Source organism: Urocitellus parryii, chromosome 6 (genome assembly GCF_045843805.1).
Source record: "Urocitellus parryii isolate mUroPar1 chromosome 6, mUroPar1.hap1, whole genome shotgun sequence".
Lineage (NCBI taxonomy): Eukaryota > Metazoa > Chordata > Mammalia > Rodentia > Sciuridae > Urocitellus > Urocitellus parryii.
In genome coordinates this window covers 50626970-50641444 of record NC_135536.1, presented here as the reverse complement: position 1 = coordinate 50641444, position 14475 = coordinate 50626970, and the positions used below count along the sequence as shown (strand labels likewise).

The window sequence follows — 14475 nt, the reverse complement described above, 5'->3', positions numbered from 1 at the left end:
TTCACTAAGTTGCTTAGGGTCTTGTTAAATTACTGAGGCTGGTTTTGAACTTGTGATCCTCCTGCCTCAGCCTCTTGAGCCATTAGGATAACATATGTGCACTCCTGCAACTTGCTGTAGCTCTTAAAAATATTAGGGATACAGACGGGAGTTGTGACTCAGTGGTGGAGCGCTTGCCTAGTGCGTGTGAGGCACTGGGTTTGATCCTCAGCACCACATAAAAACAAAATAAAGGTATTGTGTTCACCTGCAACTAAAAAATTTTAAAAAAATAGGAATATGGGGATGAGGATTGAGCAGTGGTAGAACACTTGCCTGCCATGTATGAAGTCCTGGGTTTAAGCTCAAACATTAGCAAACAGGAGAGAGAGGAAGGGTGAGTGCAAGAAATAGTTGTTATGCAAAGATGTATTTTATTTTATTTTATTTTTTTAAAGATGGGGGGGTGGAGAGAGAGAGAGAGAGAGAGAGAGAGAGAGAGAGAGAGAGAGAGAGAGAGAGAGAGAGAATGAGAATTTTAATGTTTATTTTTCAGTTTTTGGCGGACACAACATCTTTGTATGTGGTGCTGAGGCTCGAACCCGGGCCGCACGCATGCCAGGCGAGGGAGCTACCGCTTGAGCCACATCCCCAGCCCCTGTATTTTATTTAGTACAGGGAATACTGCAAAGATTGTATAATTCTATTTCTGTTAAAATTGTGTTGTGGTATATGGTATATTTAAGTATATAAATATAAAATATAAAGTTGGGGAACATGAATGACATGAATTAACAAACCAGAGATTTATCAAAAGAAATTACTCAGAATTCAGGACGAAGAAATAGATGTGATAAATTAAAAAATACTGAAGAAGTTGGGTGTGGTGGCATACACCTGTAGGTAGTCCCAGGGACTTGGAAGGCTGAGGTAGGAGGATCATGAGTTTAAGGCCAGCCTCAGCAACTTAGCAAGACCCCATCTAAAATTTAAAAAAAAGAAGGGTTGGGCCTCAGTTCAGGAGGCTGAGGCAGGAGGATCACAAATTCAAAGCCAGTCTTAGCAATTTAGTGAGGCCCTAAGCAACTTAGTTAAGACCCTATCTCAAAATAAAAAAGGTATAGGGTGCTCGCCTAGCACGTGAAAGACGCTGGGTTCAATCCTCAGCACCACATAAAAAATAAGTAAAATAAAGGTATTGTGTCCAACTACAACGAAAAAAATATTTGAAAAAAAAAAAATAAAAAGGGATGTGGTTCAGTGGTTAAGTGCCTCTGTGTTCAATCCTTGGTACCAAAAAAAAAAAAAAAAAAAAAAAAAGGTAAAGAGCTCCTAGTCCAACCCCAAGTAACCTGACTCCCCTTGCCAAAAAAAATAAAAAAGGGAAAGAAAAACACTGAGGCAAGATTGAGCTTTTCAGCTTTAACATGTGTCTAAACTGAATCCAAGAAGGAAAAAGAAAATTAGAAGCAATATCTGAAGGAATAATGATTAAGAATGAGCCAGAATTGTAGTGCGCATCTATAATTCTGATCCCAGTTACTTGAAGGATAACAGAATTGCCTTGAAAAATCCAGGCCAGCTTGGGCAATTTAGTGAGATTCTGTGAAGGAAGAAAAAAAAATAGGATGTCTCTCAGTGATAAAGTGCTTACCTACTAACCTAGCATGCTTTAGGTTCTGGGTTCAATCCCTAGTACCACCAGGAAAGAAAGGAAAAAGAGAAAGAGAAAAGGAATGTAAGCTCCATGAGAGCAGAAATTTAACTTTTTTTCCTTCTTACCAGGAATTGAATACAGGGGCACTTACCCCCTGAGCCACATCCCCAGCTCTTTTTGAGACAGGGTCTTCACTCAATTGCTGAGGCTGATCTCAAACTCGAGATCCTCCACCCTCAGGCTTCCAAACTGCTGGGATTATAGGCGTACAGTAAGTTTTTAATATTTGTTGAAATATAGTGAACTCTATTTCCAATGATGTAGAAGTTAGATCATTCCACTAAAAACATTCATAATTCCTAGGTAGAATGTAAAAAGAAAGTCATCTTAAAATTATGAGGTACCAAGGTTTTTCTTGTCAGGTTAGAGGCAGAAAAGTTTTTGCTGAGATAGATAACAAATAACCCAAATATCACATCTCAAATAGGAATAAAATGAGACCCAGATTTTGGTACGGTGGCACATGCCTATAATCCCAGTGGCTTCGGAGGCTGAGACAGGAGGAATGAGAGTTCAAAGCCAGGCTTAGCAACAGTGAAGTACTAAGCAATTTAGTGAGACTCTGTCTCTAAATAAAATACAAAATCGGATTGGGGATGTGGCTCAGTGGTGGAGTACCCGTGAGAGAAAGAGGGAGGGAGGGAGGAAGGAAGGAAAGGGGGGGCTCTGATGGTATCAAATGCAATCATGTTCACATAACTTGAATAAGAAGACACAAGTTTTTTTTTAACTTTCATTTTACAATCTTGATTACTTAAGATTTTCTTCCCATCTAGCACAGTAAAGCTATACATCTAAAGAGGAAATGCTGGTGCCCTAAGACAACATGGATTTTTTTTTTGGGGGGGGGGTACAGGGAATTTAACCCACTGAGCAACACCCCCAGCCCCTTTTCCATTTTATTTAGAGACAGGGTCTTGCTGAGTTGCCTAGTACCTCACTAATCTGCTGAGGCTGCATGTGCCACCACATCCAGCTCACAACATGGATTCTTAAAGAGAGATAGGGTCTATCCTAGTAATTTGACAGAACCTCTGATTTTCATCTGTATCCACCCATGTTCCTTCACAGATATATTTTACTAGGTATGTGTGTGTTTTCTGGCATTGTGCTGGGGATCAAACCCAGGGCACACTGCATGGCTGTGCCATTGAGCTTATTTAACAAACAGCACTCTTGACACCCATTAGTTACATAGCATTAAAAAAAAAAAAAGTCAAAATGTTGTCTCCATAATTTGGAATAAAAATGTCAAGGACCTGTCATAAATTAAGTCGTGATAACACCGAATGTCTGCTACACAGGAAGTCCTATTCTAAGTACCTCAAAGAAAGCTCTAGTGGCAGGCATCCCTGTTACTATGGAGTCTGCATTCTACAGACAATAAAGTATAACTGAACAAAGTAGTGTTAAATATAGTAACAATTTATTACTAATAGGGAAGTCATCAAGGGGAAGCAGTTGTAGCCGTTTCTGCATCATCTTTTAAAAGTGCATTTAAAAAATCCTCAGATACCTTAGGTATATTTTTACCAACTTTCAGGCTCTCTGACATTTTTATCTAATAGTCAATGGATCTTTATTTTTTTATATGTGGTGCTGAGAATGGAACCCAGTGGCTCACACATGCTAGGCAAGCGTTCTACCATTGAGCCACAACCCCAGCCCCCTCCCACTGACATGTGATGGGGAGATCAACCAAGTAGATGTCTAACATGTTTTCTGTATTGTTTTGGTAGCATTTCAAAAAGGAAAAATAGCCAAAGATTTCATCAGTCTGAATTCACAAATTAAAACAAAAAAGCCCTCATGTTTAAGTGCTTTAGCTTCAAAAAATACCATAGTCCTTTTTTCTAACAGCACTGGGCCATGTCACTACTTCTAAATTTATTTTGACATTGCTTCAGTGGGTTTTACTTAGCCTAAATTACCGGAATAGTTTCCAGAGTTCTACAGATTGTAGTACTCTAGATTGGAATATTAATATTCAATTTCATTGAATATTAATCTCAATGGTTATCCAAAACTTGGAATTAGAATAAGTATGTTTCCCTAAACAGCCCCTCAGATGTCTTTGCTAATTAACAGAGCTCCAAACTTACTTCAGTTCTTAGTAGCCCTACCCTTTTGGCTTCTGAACTTTCCATAAACACTAACTTGTGATACGTAGTAGGAGGCCCCCCCTCTTGTGTTTTTCCCCCAAGAAAATTGTGATTACATTTACATTCCTTTTATCTGAATAAATAATTCCTGGTTCTCTGAATGGATAAAACTTAATTGCTAAGGATAAAGCATTAATTGGAAACATCTTAGAATTTAAAAAATTAAACCTTGCAATTTAAAAATGCTTACCAGTTAAATGTTAGTTAAAAATAGTTAAAATTCTTCCTATATACAATTAGAGCTTGACTGCAGTAATTAAAAATAGCTACCCCTTTCCCCATGTATTAAACTACCAACCCCAACAATTTCACTTAAAGTATAAATGCTCACATTTTCCAGATGAATAAGTGGCAGCCTTAGCAACTTGGTGTCTCTCAATAAAAAAATAAAGGGCTAGGGATGTGGCTCAGTGGTTAAGCACTTCTGGCTTCAATCCCTGGTACCAAAAAAGCAAAATAAACAAACAAAAAGGAAGCCCAGAGTATATAGCTCAATGGTAGTAGTGTGTATATTTAGCATGAATGAGCAAGGTGCTGGATCCCCAGCACCACACACAAAGAGTGAACAATGCTTACTTCACACTTATTTTGGTGGTATGGAGGACTGAATCCAAAGCCTCATGCTATGAGAGCCCTCTACTACTAGACTTTATACCCTGAAATCCTATACAAAGGATCTTTACACCTAGGAAGAGTCAAATAAGGTTCTCCCCCCTCAACTAAGTTAAATTTACAGCCATCCCATTCATTTCATCATTCACCAACCTGTTCCCTCTTGTGGCACACAGGAAATAACAATTTGCTACAGAGTACTACAAGCTATACATGAGGTCTACTCTTGGTGAAAACTGAATCAGGGATGTAGATGGTTCTGCAATTTGAGTTCTGGCCATGTACTGTTTTTAATAATCATTCCAAGAAAAGAGCATCTTAAGAGTTCTTTTTAACATGTTTGATTACACTTACATAAGTGAGCTGTATTGACACAAAAGCTAACTGGAAATGCTTGTTCACATTTTCACTATAACCATTTTACTTGTCAAGAGAAGGCATATTTAATATTCAAAGTCAAGCCTAAAGCTGTTAAATTAACTAAAAAAAAAAAAGGTCATTTGCAATTTACTCTCTTATAAAGCAAAGAAGTTAATACAAGTACTAGTCTTAAGCAGTCACACAAGTCTAAGCCACATTTATTTGCACATGTATAGTAATGGGCAACAGATACTCAAGTTCATACAAATTTATAAAACAACAAAGTTAATAATCACTCGGTACACTTGTGTGCTAACTTGCTTACATATTCAAGTCTAGATGAACTTCCTTCATTTTGTAAACTTTCATACAACACCCTTAAACAAAAATTCTTGAAAACACATATCGGCATGTTTCAGTTAGAGCCAACACAAAAGTTAAGACAAGACCACAAACTCAAAATCCAAGTTTAGAAGATACTTCTACCTCCCTCCCCTAGAAAGAAGTCATTATTTTTAACAGATTGTATATGCTGTTATCACACAAGTAACCATGAAGACAGAGAATGATGCTCCCATAATCAGGAAAATGACAACCAAATCATACTGTTTTTAAGTTATCTACCAACTATATGGTTTAAAAACAGGACAATGCTTAGATTAAAACAAGGGAGATTAGAAAACAGTAAATGATTTTAGAGAGAACTATTCCCCCTCAAAGCTGCAAAGATCTGATTCTGAGAACTCAAAATAATTGTCTAAGGTAAATAAAATGATGAAACCTTCAAAAACATTCTAATTATGTTCAATATCTAGTTATAAAAGCTGAAAATGACACCAAGAGGATATTTATTATACAAGTGTCAACAAGGACATCCCAAAAATAATGAAAGAAATGCACATTTATTTCTACAAAAGCAATGTATGATACAGAATTAGAAGGGAACAGACTTTAAGATTTACCTATTAAAATATACAGATTCTTACTGAAGAGTATAGGATATTTAAAAAAGATGACAAGGGATGTTAATCTTTTTTTATTATTATTATTTTACATATTTTGGAACCTCACATAATTTTGATAAATAACTCTTACAAAATTATGCAAAAAGTACAAGAATGTCTGGTAAACAAACAGTCTGTATTTTCCAAAAAGATTTTTTACAACATGCAATGTTTAAGGCAGCATCCTCCTTACAAGGAAAGGTAATCCTTTTACTCATCAAGAAATCTTCTGCTGCAAAGAATAGGCTAAGAAAGCCTGGCTTCTTCCATTAACGCCTTTTGTCTTTCCTGTCTGATTTTCGGTCTCTTTCACTTCTTGAAGATCTTTTGCCTGATCGACTACTCTCTGATATAGACCTCTTTCTGTCGGACCGGGAATTCTTATCCTTTGATCCTTTTGTATCTCTACTACTACCACCTTTTGAAGATTTGTGACTTCTCTCTAGCCCTGAAGTATCCCTTCGTTTCCGATCCACACTCCTTCTGTGCTTTCTATCTCTATTATGCCCTCGGCCCCTACTCCGACTTCTACTCTCACTACTACTAGTAGTGCTGCTGCTACTATCTCTGCTGCTGCTACCACTTGTACTGGAGCTACTACTGGAACTGCTTCGACTACTACTACTGCCACTGCTGGAACTGCTTCCACTGCTGCTGCTGGTTGAACTGCTACTAGTACTACTACTGCTGCTGCTTCGACTTCTGCTCTTGCTTGTTTTATTTCTAGCTCGACCTCTACTTCTGCTTCTAGTTTTGGTTTTGCTTTTGCTTTCTGAATGTGCTGTCAAGATTGGCTCTACTGGCACTTCAGGAAGCTTGACAGTCTCTAAAGGAAACTCCTTCCGCTCAGGTAGTAAATTCCCTTGCTCCTGAATAACCTGAGGTGGTGGCTGTAAAACAGCTAATGGCAAAGTCTCAGGCTGAGAGAGAGGCTGGGGTTGAAGTACTGGCTGGGACTGAGGTTGGGGTTGGGGCTGGGGTTGAGGCTGGGGTTGGGGCTGGGGCTGGGATTGGGGTTGGGATTGAGGTTGAGGCTGGGTTTGAAGTTGAGCCATAGGCTCAGACTGGGGCTCAGAATCTTTTTCTTCTTTTTCCTCAGATTCCTTTTCCATTTCTAGAGCACTAACATTCTCTTTTCCAGGAGAGAGAGATTTACATTCTTTATCTGGCTCAACGTCAAATTCCATCTCTGGTTCCAATTCTTTGCTAGTTTCATTTTCTGAAGGCTCTATACTTTCAACTTGATTAGTTTCCATTACTTCCTGCTCAGTAATTACATTTTTGACATTTTCAACCATCTCTAGCACATCCATAACTTCTTCAGGCTGACTATCTTGCTGCTTCTCACTTTCCCTTACCTCAGTTTCCTCCTCCATCTTAACCTCCATTTCCTGTTTTTGTTCCTCTTCCTCCTGTTCTTTTTCTGCATCGCTATGAACTATACCTACTTCCTTTTCCTCTTCCTCTCCTGCTTCCTCTATTTCTACATCATTGTGCTGATTACCTGTCTCCTCCAACTCTTCCTCTCGCTGAGCCACCTTACCCTCTTCTTGTTCCGCCTTCTGTTCTTCATTACGCACCACCTGATGCTCTTTTTCCTTCATTGATTGTCTTCTAGGCCTAGCCTCCATTTTATTTATTTGTTCTGCAAATTCGATGCGTCTACCTTCAAATAAAGCTAAAAATACAAATTTACACGTATAAAATTTACTATAATCGAGAAAATTTAGTCACAACTTTATATCTGGTCACAAACTGTCAGCTTCTTCTAAATGTCTTTTTGTAAAGAGATAATGACAAAATATTGATTATGGCAAATAAATAATTACAAACTGACATAACTCAAGCAAAGACCTACTAGAAACTTATACACTAAAAAACTATACTAGGCAAAACTGGACCACACCTGATGAGAAAGGTCACTCTTGCTATTTAACTTTATGCTAGATGAAACTTAACAAAACTTCCTTAAAGCACAACCAGTTTTATAGTTAGTATAATCATGCATTAATTTTTCTGATCCCAAGGAAAAATAAATCATAATGTTTATACCTCCATACGTACATCCTTCTATGAACTTTGTCTCATTAGCATTTTTATATGGCTACCAAGACTATCAAGCAAAAAGTTATCTTACACAAATAATTTCAGAAATACACATGCATAATCACTGCCTACAAAATGAGTCTCAGGTGAAATCCATCACGAAACACTCCTTCAGTCCAACTTCACTGGCATCTCAGAAAATCTTAACAAACAAAACTGCCCCCAAAACTAGACTATTCAATCATGATTATTTTAGGAAACAAATATTTCTGTGTGAACGCATTATTTTATTCATTAAGAAAATTTCAAAACAGGCTTTTTCATGTACTTACCATTCATTTTTCTCTGTGATTCTTCTATGAGTTTTTGGGTAGCTGGACACATTCTTCCAGGAATATAGAATAAATGGGGCTTTGTCTTAGTTCTTATGTATTTAATTATCTTGGCATTATGTTCATTCCACTCTTCTTGCTAAAGAAGAGGTAAAAGGTCAGTGCTTTTGTAAACAGAAAAGATTACCAATCCTAGGATTCTGAAACATTACTCACCAGCTGCGCAAGCTCAACCTTCTGTTCCAAAAGCCGCAATTCTGTCTGTTTAGCACGTCTCTCTTCAAATAGTTCTCTCCTCTCGTTTTCAACTTGCTTTCTCTCTTCTTCTGCCTGAACTTCAAGTTTTTGTTCAATTTCCTGGCGTCTCTTTTGCTAAAAATAAGTAAATTGCTTTAATATTTATGTCCAGATAAAATCAAATCAAGAAGTACTTGACTTTAGTTTAATTACAGAAAAAATATACATCCGGATTACATGAAACATTACAATTTTACTACAGAAACTTTTCTGCATGTTTCTTTTTTTCAACTTAGGATACCAGAACTGAGCATTTAGAAGCCATTAGCCATAAAATGACCAATGTTCCATTCAATCATAAAGTTTAAGTAAGGTTCTTTCTTAAAAGTCAACCTACAGGGCTGGGGCTGTAGCTCAGTGGTAGAGCACTTGCCTCATATGTGTGAGGCACTGGGTTTGATCCTCAGCACCACATCACCACATAGAAATAAATATATTGTGTCCATCTACAACTAAATAAATAAATAAATAAGTTAACCTAAAAAGAATGGTGCTACCCTTCCAAGTTATCTTCATTTGTTCTTTTCTCCAAATCAAACAATGTGACAGGAGTCCTAACCAACAAAGTAGTGTTTTCCTCTCTGCCTGCTTCAAAAACCTATCAACTTATTCTTCAAACATGAACATGCTTTTAAGCTTTTTACTGTCTCAAAATTAACATGTAAAAACTAAAATAATTTATGAATCACCCATAATTGAATTGCTAACTCCCTTTCAACTCTTTTAGAAGCAATAACCCGAGAATAAACTCCAGACACAATTTTGTAGTTTTAACAAAAGAAAAATTCTAGAAAGGTGACAATTAAATAAACTGTGAAGGATAGATGTGTGTTTGCGCGTCTTAAAAATTATGATCACTGGACTAGTTGCAAAATCAACTACTTTTGTTTCAAAGAAAGTACTGAGACCTAGAGAAATGAAGGGATTTGTCTAACTACACAATGAGATTGTTAAAGAGCTTAGATTAGAATCCAGTTCTCAAGATTTACAGGTCATGGTCTTTGTACCAAAAATAGAAGTTCATTCAATATACAGCAACTCCCACCCCTGTCACCAGCTGAAAATACAACAATCTTAGAAAGTTTAATGAATTCTTACTTTATTTTAGGCTTGAAATTAAGTCTAAAGAGCTTTTAAGCTTTTTTTTTCTTTTTTAAACATGAATACTCTGGTAACTGAAATAAACAAAGCAAAGAAAATATTGCATAAATACCCTTTCAGTAGCAACAGTAGACTCTTGTTTAAATTTCTGAAGGGTGCCCATCAACAAGCCAAATATTCGTCGGTTCCTAAAAAGCAGAAAAAAAAATTCAACAGGATTTCATTAAACTTGCCATTTTCCGAGAGAAACTATGGACATTTGATAAATCCAACAATTTATGTGACAGATTTGCCCACTAGAAGCATTCTACAGATACCTTTGCTTTCCCTTTTCATCCATATTTTGATCCTGGATAAGGTCTCGACGTGTGCGTTCTTTGGAGGTAGCTACAACTGAAGACTGCAGCGCTGGCTGCAAAAAGAAAAAAAAAAAACCCACAAAATCTCAGAAATTTAACTAGCAGTAAAGTGAAAATACTATAGGGATAGCAGTAAAGTGAAAGTACTATATTAATTCTCTAATGTGTTCTTTTAACCTCAGTACCTTTTTAACATCATCATCTTCTGGGTCACTTTCTTGGCGTGATTCTCTTCTTGTCCGTCGCTCCCCGCCCAGCCTGCACAAAAAGTATCATTTAAATGACCACTGTAGAATTTGAGATAAGTGCATACTAATGGCAAATGCCTACTTTTTCTAGGACTCATCTCCAGAAGCCTCATTCTACCAGTCTCTATCCCATTTTACTCTTTCCTCTAGCAGTGAAAAATAAAGTACAGCAACTAATGTTCCAACCAATCTTGGATATTCTGTAACATCATCTTTTTTTTCAATAAAACTTGAGTTATCATTGAGTGTATATTTATTAATTTATTGGTATCAGGTATTGAACCCAGGGTTGCTTTACCTCTGAGCCACATCCCCAGCCCTTATATTTAGAGACATGGTCCACTGAGTTGACGAGGGCCTGGCCAAGTTGCTGAGGCTGGCCCTGAACTCATGATCCTACCGCCTTAGCCTCAAAAAATGCTAGGATTATAGGCATGTGCCACCGCTTCCTGAATAACTGTTTCTCTTTCTTTCTTTTGTAGTGCTGGGGATCAAACCCAGCACTTTTACATTTGAGGTAAGCACTCTATCAATTGAGCTATATCCCCAGCCCTGAATATCTGAGTTTTGAAGACTGTTGGCTGTCTTGGTTTGAATACTAAAGATCCTCAGTGGGAAGTGGTATACTACTAATCCTAATACAATTCAATTCAATAATGTCTATTAAATGTTTATATTTGTGTACCACTTCAGAAAGGAGAGTATACAAGAACGTTTTCAAGAATTTTTAAAAAGGTGGTACTAAGGCTTAAACCTGGGGTGCTCTACCACTGAGCTACATTCGTTCAATTTTTATGTATTTATTTTCTCAGTACTGGGGACTGAAACTAGGGATACTATACCACTCAATTAACATCACCACCCCTTTTCATTTCGATACATGGTCTCACTAAATTGCCCAGACTGGCCTTGAACTTTCCATCCTTCTGTGTTAGCTCCCTAGCTTCTGAGATTACAGGCATGTTCCCTCCCCACAGAGTAACCTTTTTTTTTTTTTTTTAAACATACCTACTGACTGCCCCTTCAAGGTCTCTCTGTTTGGCTGGGGGTCCTCCTCCACTATCTGAGAATCCACGCCTGCAATTAAAAATGTCCAATATAAAAGCACTTGAAATACAAAGACAGAACTGGTATTTCCACTTGCAAGAAAATCTGGTTGAATTAAAGAAAAAACAAAGTCTTTCCACTGAAGTAGCCTTAAATAAGCATTCACTCCAAAAAGCTCCCCCCCCTTTCTTTTTAGTACTGGGGTTTGCACCCTGGGCTTAGTGCATGCAGTAGGCAACATCCACCCCTCCAAAAGAGTTTTATATTACTTTAAAAAGTACAATTAAGTTTATATAGAACAGTAAATATACTCTTTAATCCCTAGCTGCACACACAAATGAAGATGCAGGATAACTACACAGAAAACTAGCATATCACAGCATTAAACAAAATAAAGATAACACAAACACTGTTATTCTAATATTTGCATGAATCTGGTTCAAATACATTAACATAGGAAGTACCAACAGTTACATACAGTACGAGTTTAAGTCTTAAGGAAATCTTACCTCAGCAATAAACTACCACGTCCTCTACCTCCACCAGGACCAGAAAGGGCCAGCAATCTGGCTTGGATGGGCCTACAAAAGATTTACAATCAATTAAAAAAAATCATATGTAGACACATCTAGGGCACTTTCACAGATGTGGTACATCACAGGGAAAAAAAATAACAATCGTTCTAAAATGACGGTTTAATATTCATGTATTTTAAAGCAGGTCGGGAAATTAAATTTCCTTCTTTTTCCAAAACCGCTCTCTCAGAATTTACACTGACTCGATGCCACCACACATTAACAAACCTGAGTCGGGCCCTAGCACGCCATCTCCAAGAAAGTGGCACCTATGTGCGAGGTAGCCGAGTGTGGCCCAGGTGGGTCTCCGGGCCAGGCCAGGCCGAGTGGCCGCGGCAGCGCGAATGGGCTTTGTGCTGTAGTTCCGGGCCTGCAGCGCCGAGGGCGGGAATCGGCAGTCCGGGCCTCCTCACAGGTCGGGAGGCCATCCTAGCGCTACCAGGCCTCCCTCTCCTCCCGCAAGTACCTAAGCCCAGCGCTCTACAGTGGGAGGCGGGAGGTTCCCCACCCCGCCAAGGACGGGGTTCTACCGCCGCCCGGGGAACAGGCCTGGATGTTCCAGCCCTTTCAGAGAGGACCGACCTCCCCGTCCCCAATTCACATAGACTTGAGATGCCTCTTCGAGCTCGCAGCTCCCGTTCGGCCCTTACCTCACGTCATTCGGGTCTCTCCCGGTGAGCTTGCGAATATTCTCATCCACATTCTTTAGGCTCTCTTTGGCCTTTTCTAGCTGTTCCTGCAAAGTTCTCACTGCGACCGCCATCTTCTCCCTGCAGCAGGCTTCGACGCTGCTCTATAGGCCGCGCCGAGCCGTGCCGCGCCGCGAGACGCGAAACGACTGACAGCCGGGTTCAGCCAATGATAATAGGCGTTGTTTTTTAGCCTCAACCACTCAGAAACCGGAAGGGGGAGAAGCTTCCAGCCTTTGTGACCCCGGGCCAATGAAAAGTCGGCAAGGCGGTCTGCTCCCTCCCCTGTTAGCTGCGGGTGGCTTGGCTCGGCTTCTAGCGCAGAGCCGGGGCGGGCTTGAGAGGCCCTGATTTTTCCGGGACGCGAGTTCGTGGTGCCGCAGTTCTGGCAAGGAGGGCGCGGAGCTTTCTATCACTTTTAGCTTGCGTTGTGACGTGCCTTAAATTGTTTTAACCACAAAATTATACTGAGCTGGGCAGAAGCTAGTCTACTTTGCCTCACCTGAAGGATTTAATTACGAAAGGGCGCGGCCATTATGTTGATGCGCATGCCCAGAGAGGAGTTGTGCGCACGCTTCCCTTGATTAAAGTGGGCGAAGCACAAAACGAATAGGAAGTCATTAGTCGTGATAGCTAACAATTGTGTAGGCTAGTTTTGTTGTGGACGCTCTGTGACAGGCTTTACGTACCTTCTTCCTCACAAATTAAAACCTTGGATACAATGCTTGTTATTATTGGGAAATTGAGATTGGGGGTTATGCCAGTCAAGAATCAGTCTGATTAGAACCTTTGCAAGGCTCTACTAAAGGGAAAAAGCGAGAGTCAGGCCGGTTCACCTGACCTTGAGCTTGTTGGTTTAATACATGATCTGGGGGAGCAGCCCTATTTGTGAAGTAACTGTCCTCCAGCTTCTGGTTCTGCCAACGTGGGAACTGGTTTTGCTCCAGAAATATATGTACAAATTGTTGCTGAGAAAATATTTCCCGGACTGAGGTGTGCCTGAGTGGTAGAACACGTGCATAGATGTGCTATATCTCGGTTCCATACCCAGCACCTCAAAAAGAAAAATCTGAAGTAGCTCTGTGGGAAGGAAAAGTGTGGAGTCAGATAATAAACATAAATTACATGACATGTTAGCAAGAAAGGTTACAGAAAAAAGTAGAGCTGGACCTGGTTTAGGGGTATGATGGCAATTACTTAATTGAATTGTGAGTATGGCCATGTCATTATTACAATACAGTTTACAACCTCAGGCAGTACCCAAGGGTTGAGAGTGGAGTAATAGGTTCTATTTTTTTCCCCCATAGGCAAATGCTTGTAGACTTAACCAAAAACTTGGGGTTCATATTTCTGCTTCCACACGATCTATTTTTAGGATCCTGGGCGATTTAACAGTCTGTTTTATAGAGACGATCAGTACAATGCTGTGTTCATCATTTAGTAGGTCCTCAGTACATATTACATTCCTTTGTTCTCCAATAGATTTTTTTTTTTTCCTTTTGGTACTGGGAATTAAACCCAGGTTGCTTTACCACTGAGTTACATCCCCTGCATTTCTTTTTTTTTTTTTTTTTAGTTGTAGATGGGCACAATATTTTTGTTTGTTTATGGTGCTGAAGATGGAACCTATGGCCCCACACACGTGGGAGGCAAGCACTCTACCACTGAGTATAACTCCAGGCAGTGCCCTGCGCTTTTAATTTCTATTTTGAGATAGGGTCTTGCTAAATTTCTTAAGCCCTCACTATGTTGCTCAGGCTGGTCTTGAACTTGGGATCCTTCTGTCTCAGCCTCCCAAATCACTGGGATTACAGGTATGTGCCACTGGCTTCTTCAAAACATTATGAAAATCTCATGTTTTTTTTTTTTCTAAAGAGAGAGTGAGAGAGGAGAGAGAGAATTTTTAATATTTATTTTTTAGTTCTCGGAGGACACAACATCTTTGTT

At 39.2% G+C, this 14475-nt stretch overlaps 1 protein-coding gene across 1 annotated transcript; it reads right to left on the bottom strand.

The window, feature by feature from the left end:
* Positions 1-5036: 5036 nt before the first annotated feature.
* Positions 5037-12658, bottom strand: Pnn (pinin, desmosome associated protein). The gene is made up of 9 exons (XM_026411328.2): positions 12490-12658; positions 11774-11845; positions 11226-11294; positions 10155-10227; positions 9928-10022; positions 9723-9798; positions 8429-8584; positions 8213-8351; positions 5037-7512 (listed from the first exon to the last, which is right to left on the bottom strand). The coding sequence occupies exons 1-9, from the start codon at positions 12600-12602 to the stop codon at positions 6104-6106; spliced, it is 2202 nt and encodes a 733-aa protein (XP_026267113.2). The 5' UTR covers positions 12603-12658; the 3' UTR covers positions 5037-6103.
* Positions 12659-14475: the final 1817 nt, after the last annotated feature.

Excerpts from the sequence above, each read along its gene's own strand:
- Pnn (XM_026411328.2), bottom strand. The coding sequence starts at position 12,602 with ATGGCGGTCGCAGTGAGAACTTTGCAGGAACAGCTAGAAAAGGCCAAA. Across the intron at positions 10,023-10,154 it reads AAGATGATGATGTTAAAAAG|CCAGCGCTGCAGTCTTCAGT; the intron begins GTACTGAGGTTA and ends TTCTTTTTGCAG. Across the intron at positions 9,799-9,927 it reads GATGAAAAGGGAAAGCAAAG|GAACCGACGAATATTTGGCT; the intron begins GTATCTGTAGAA and ends TCTGCTTTTTAG.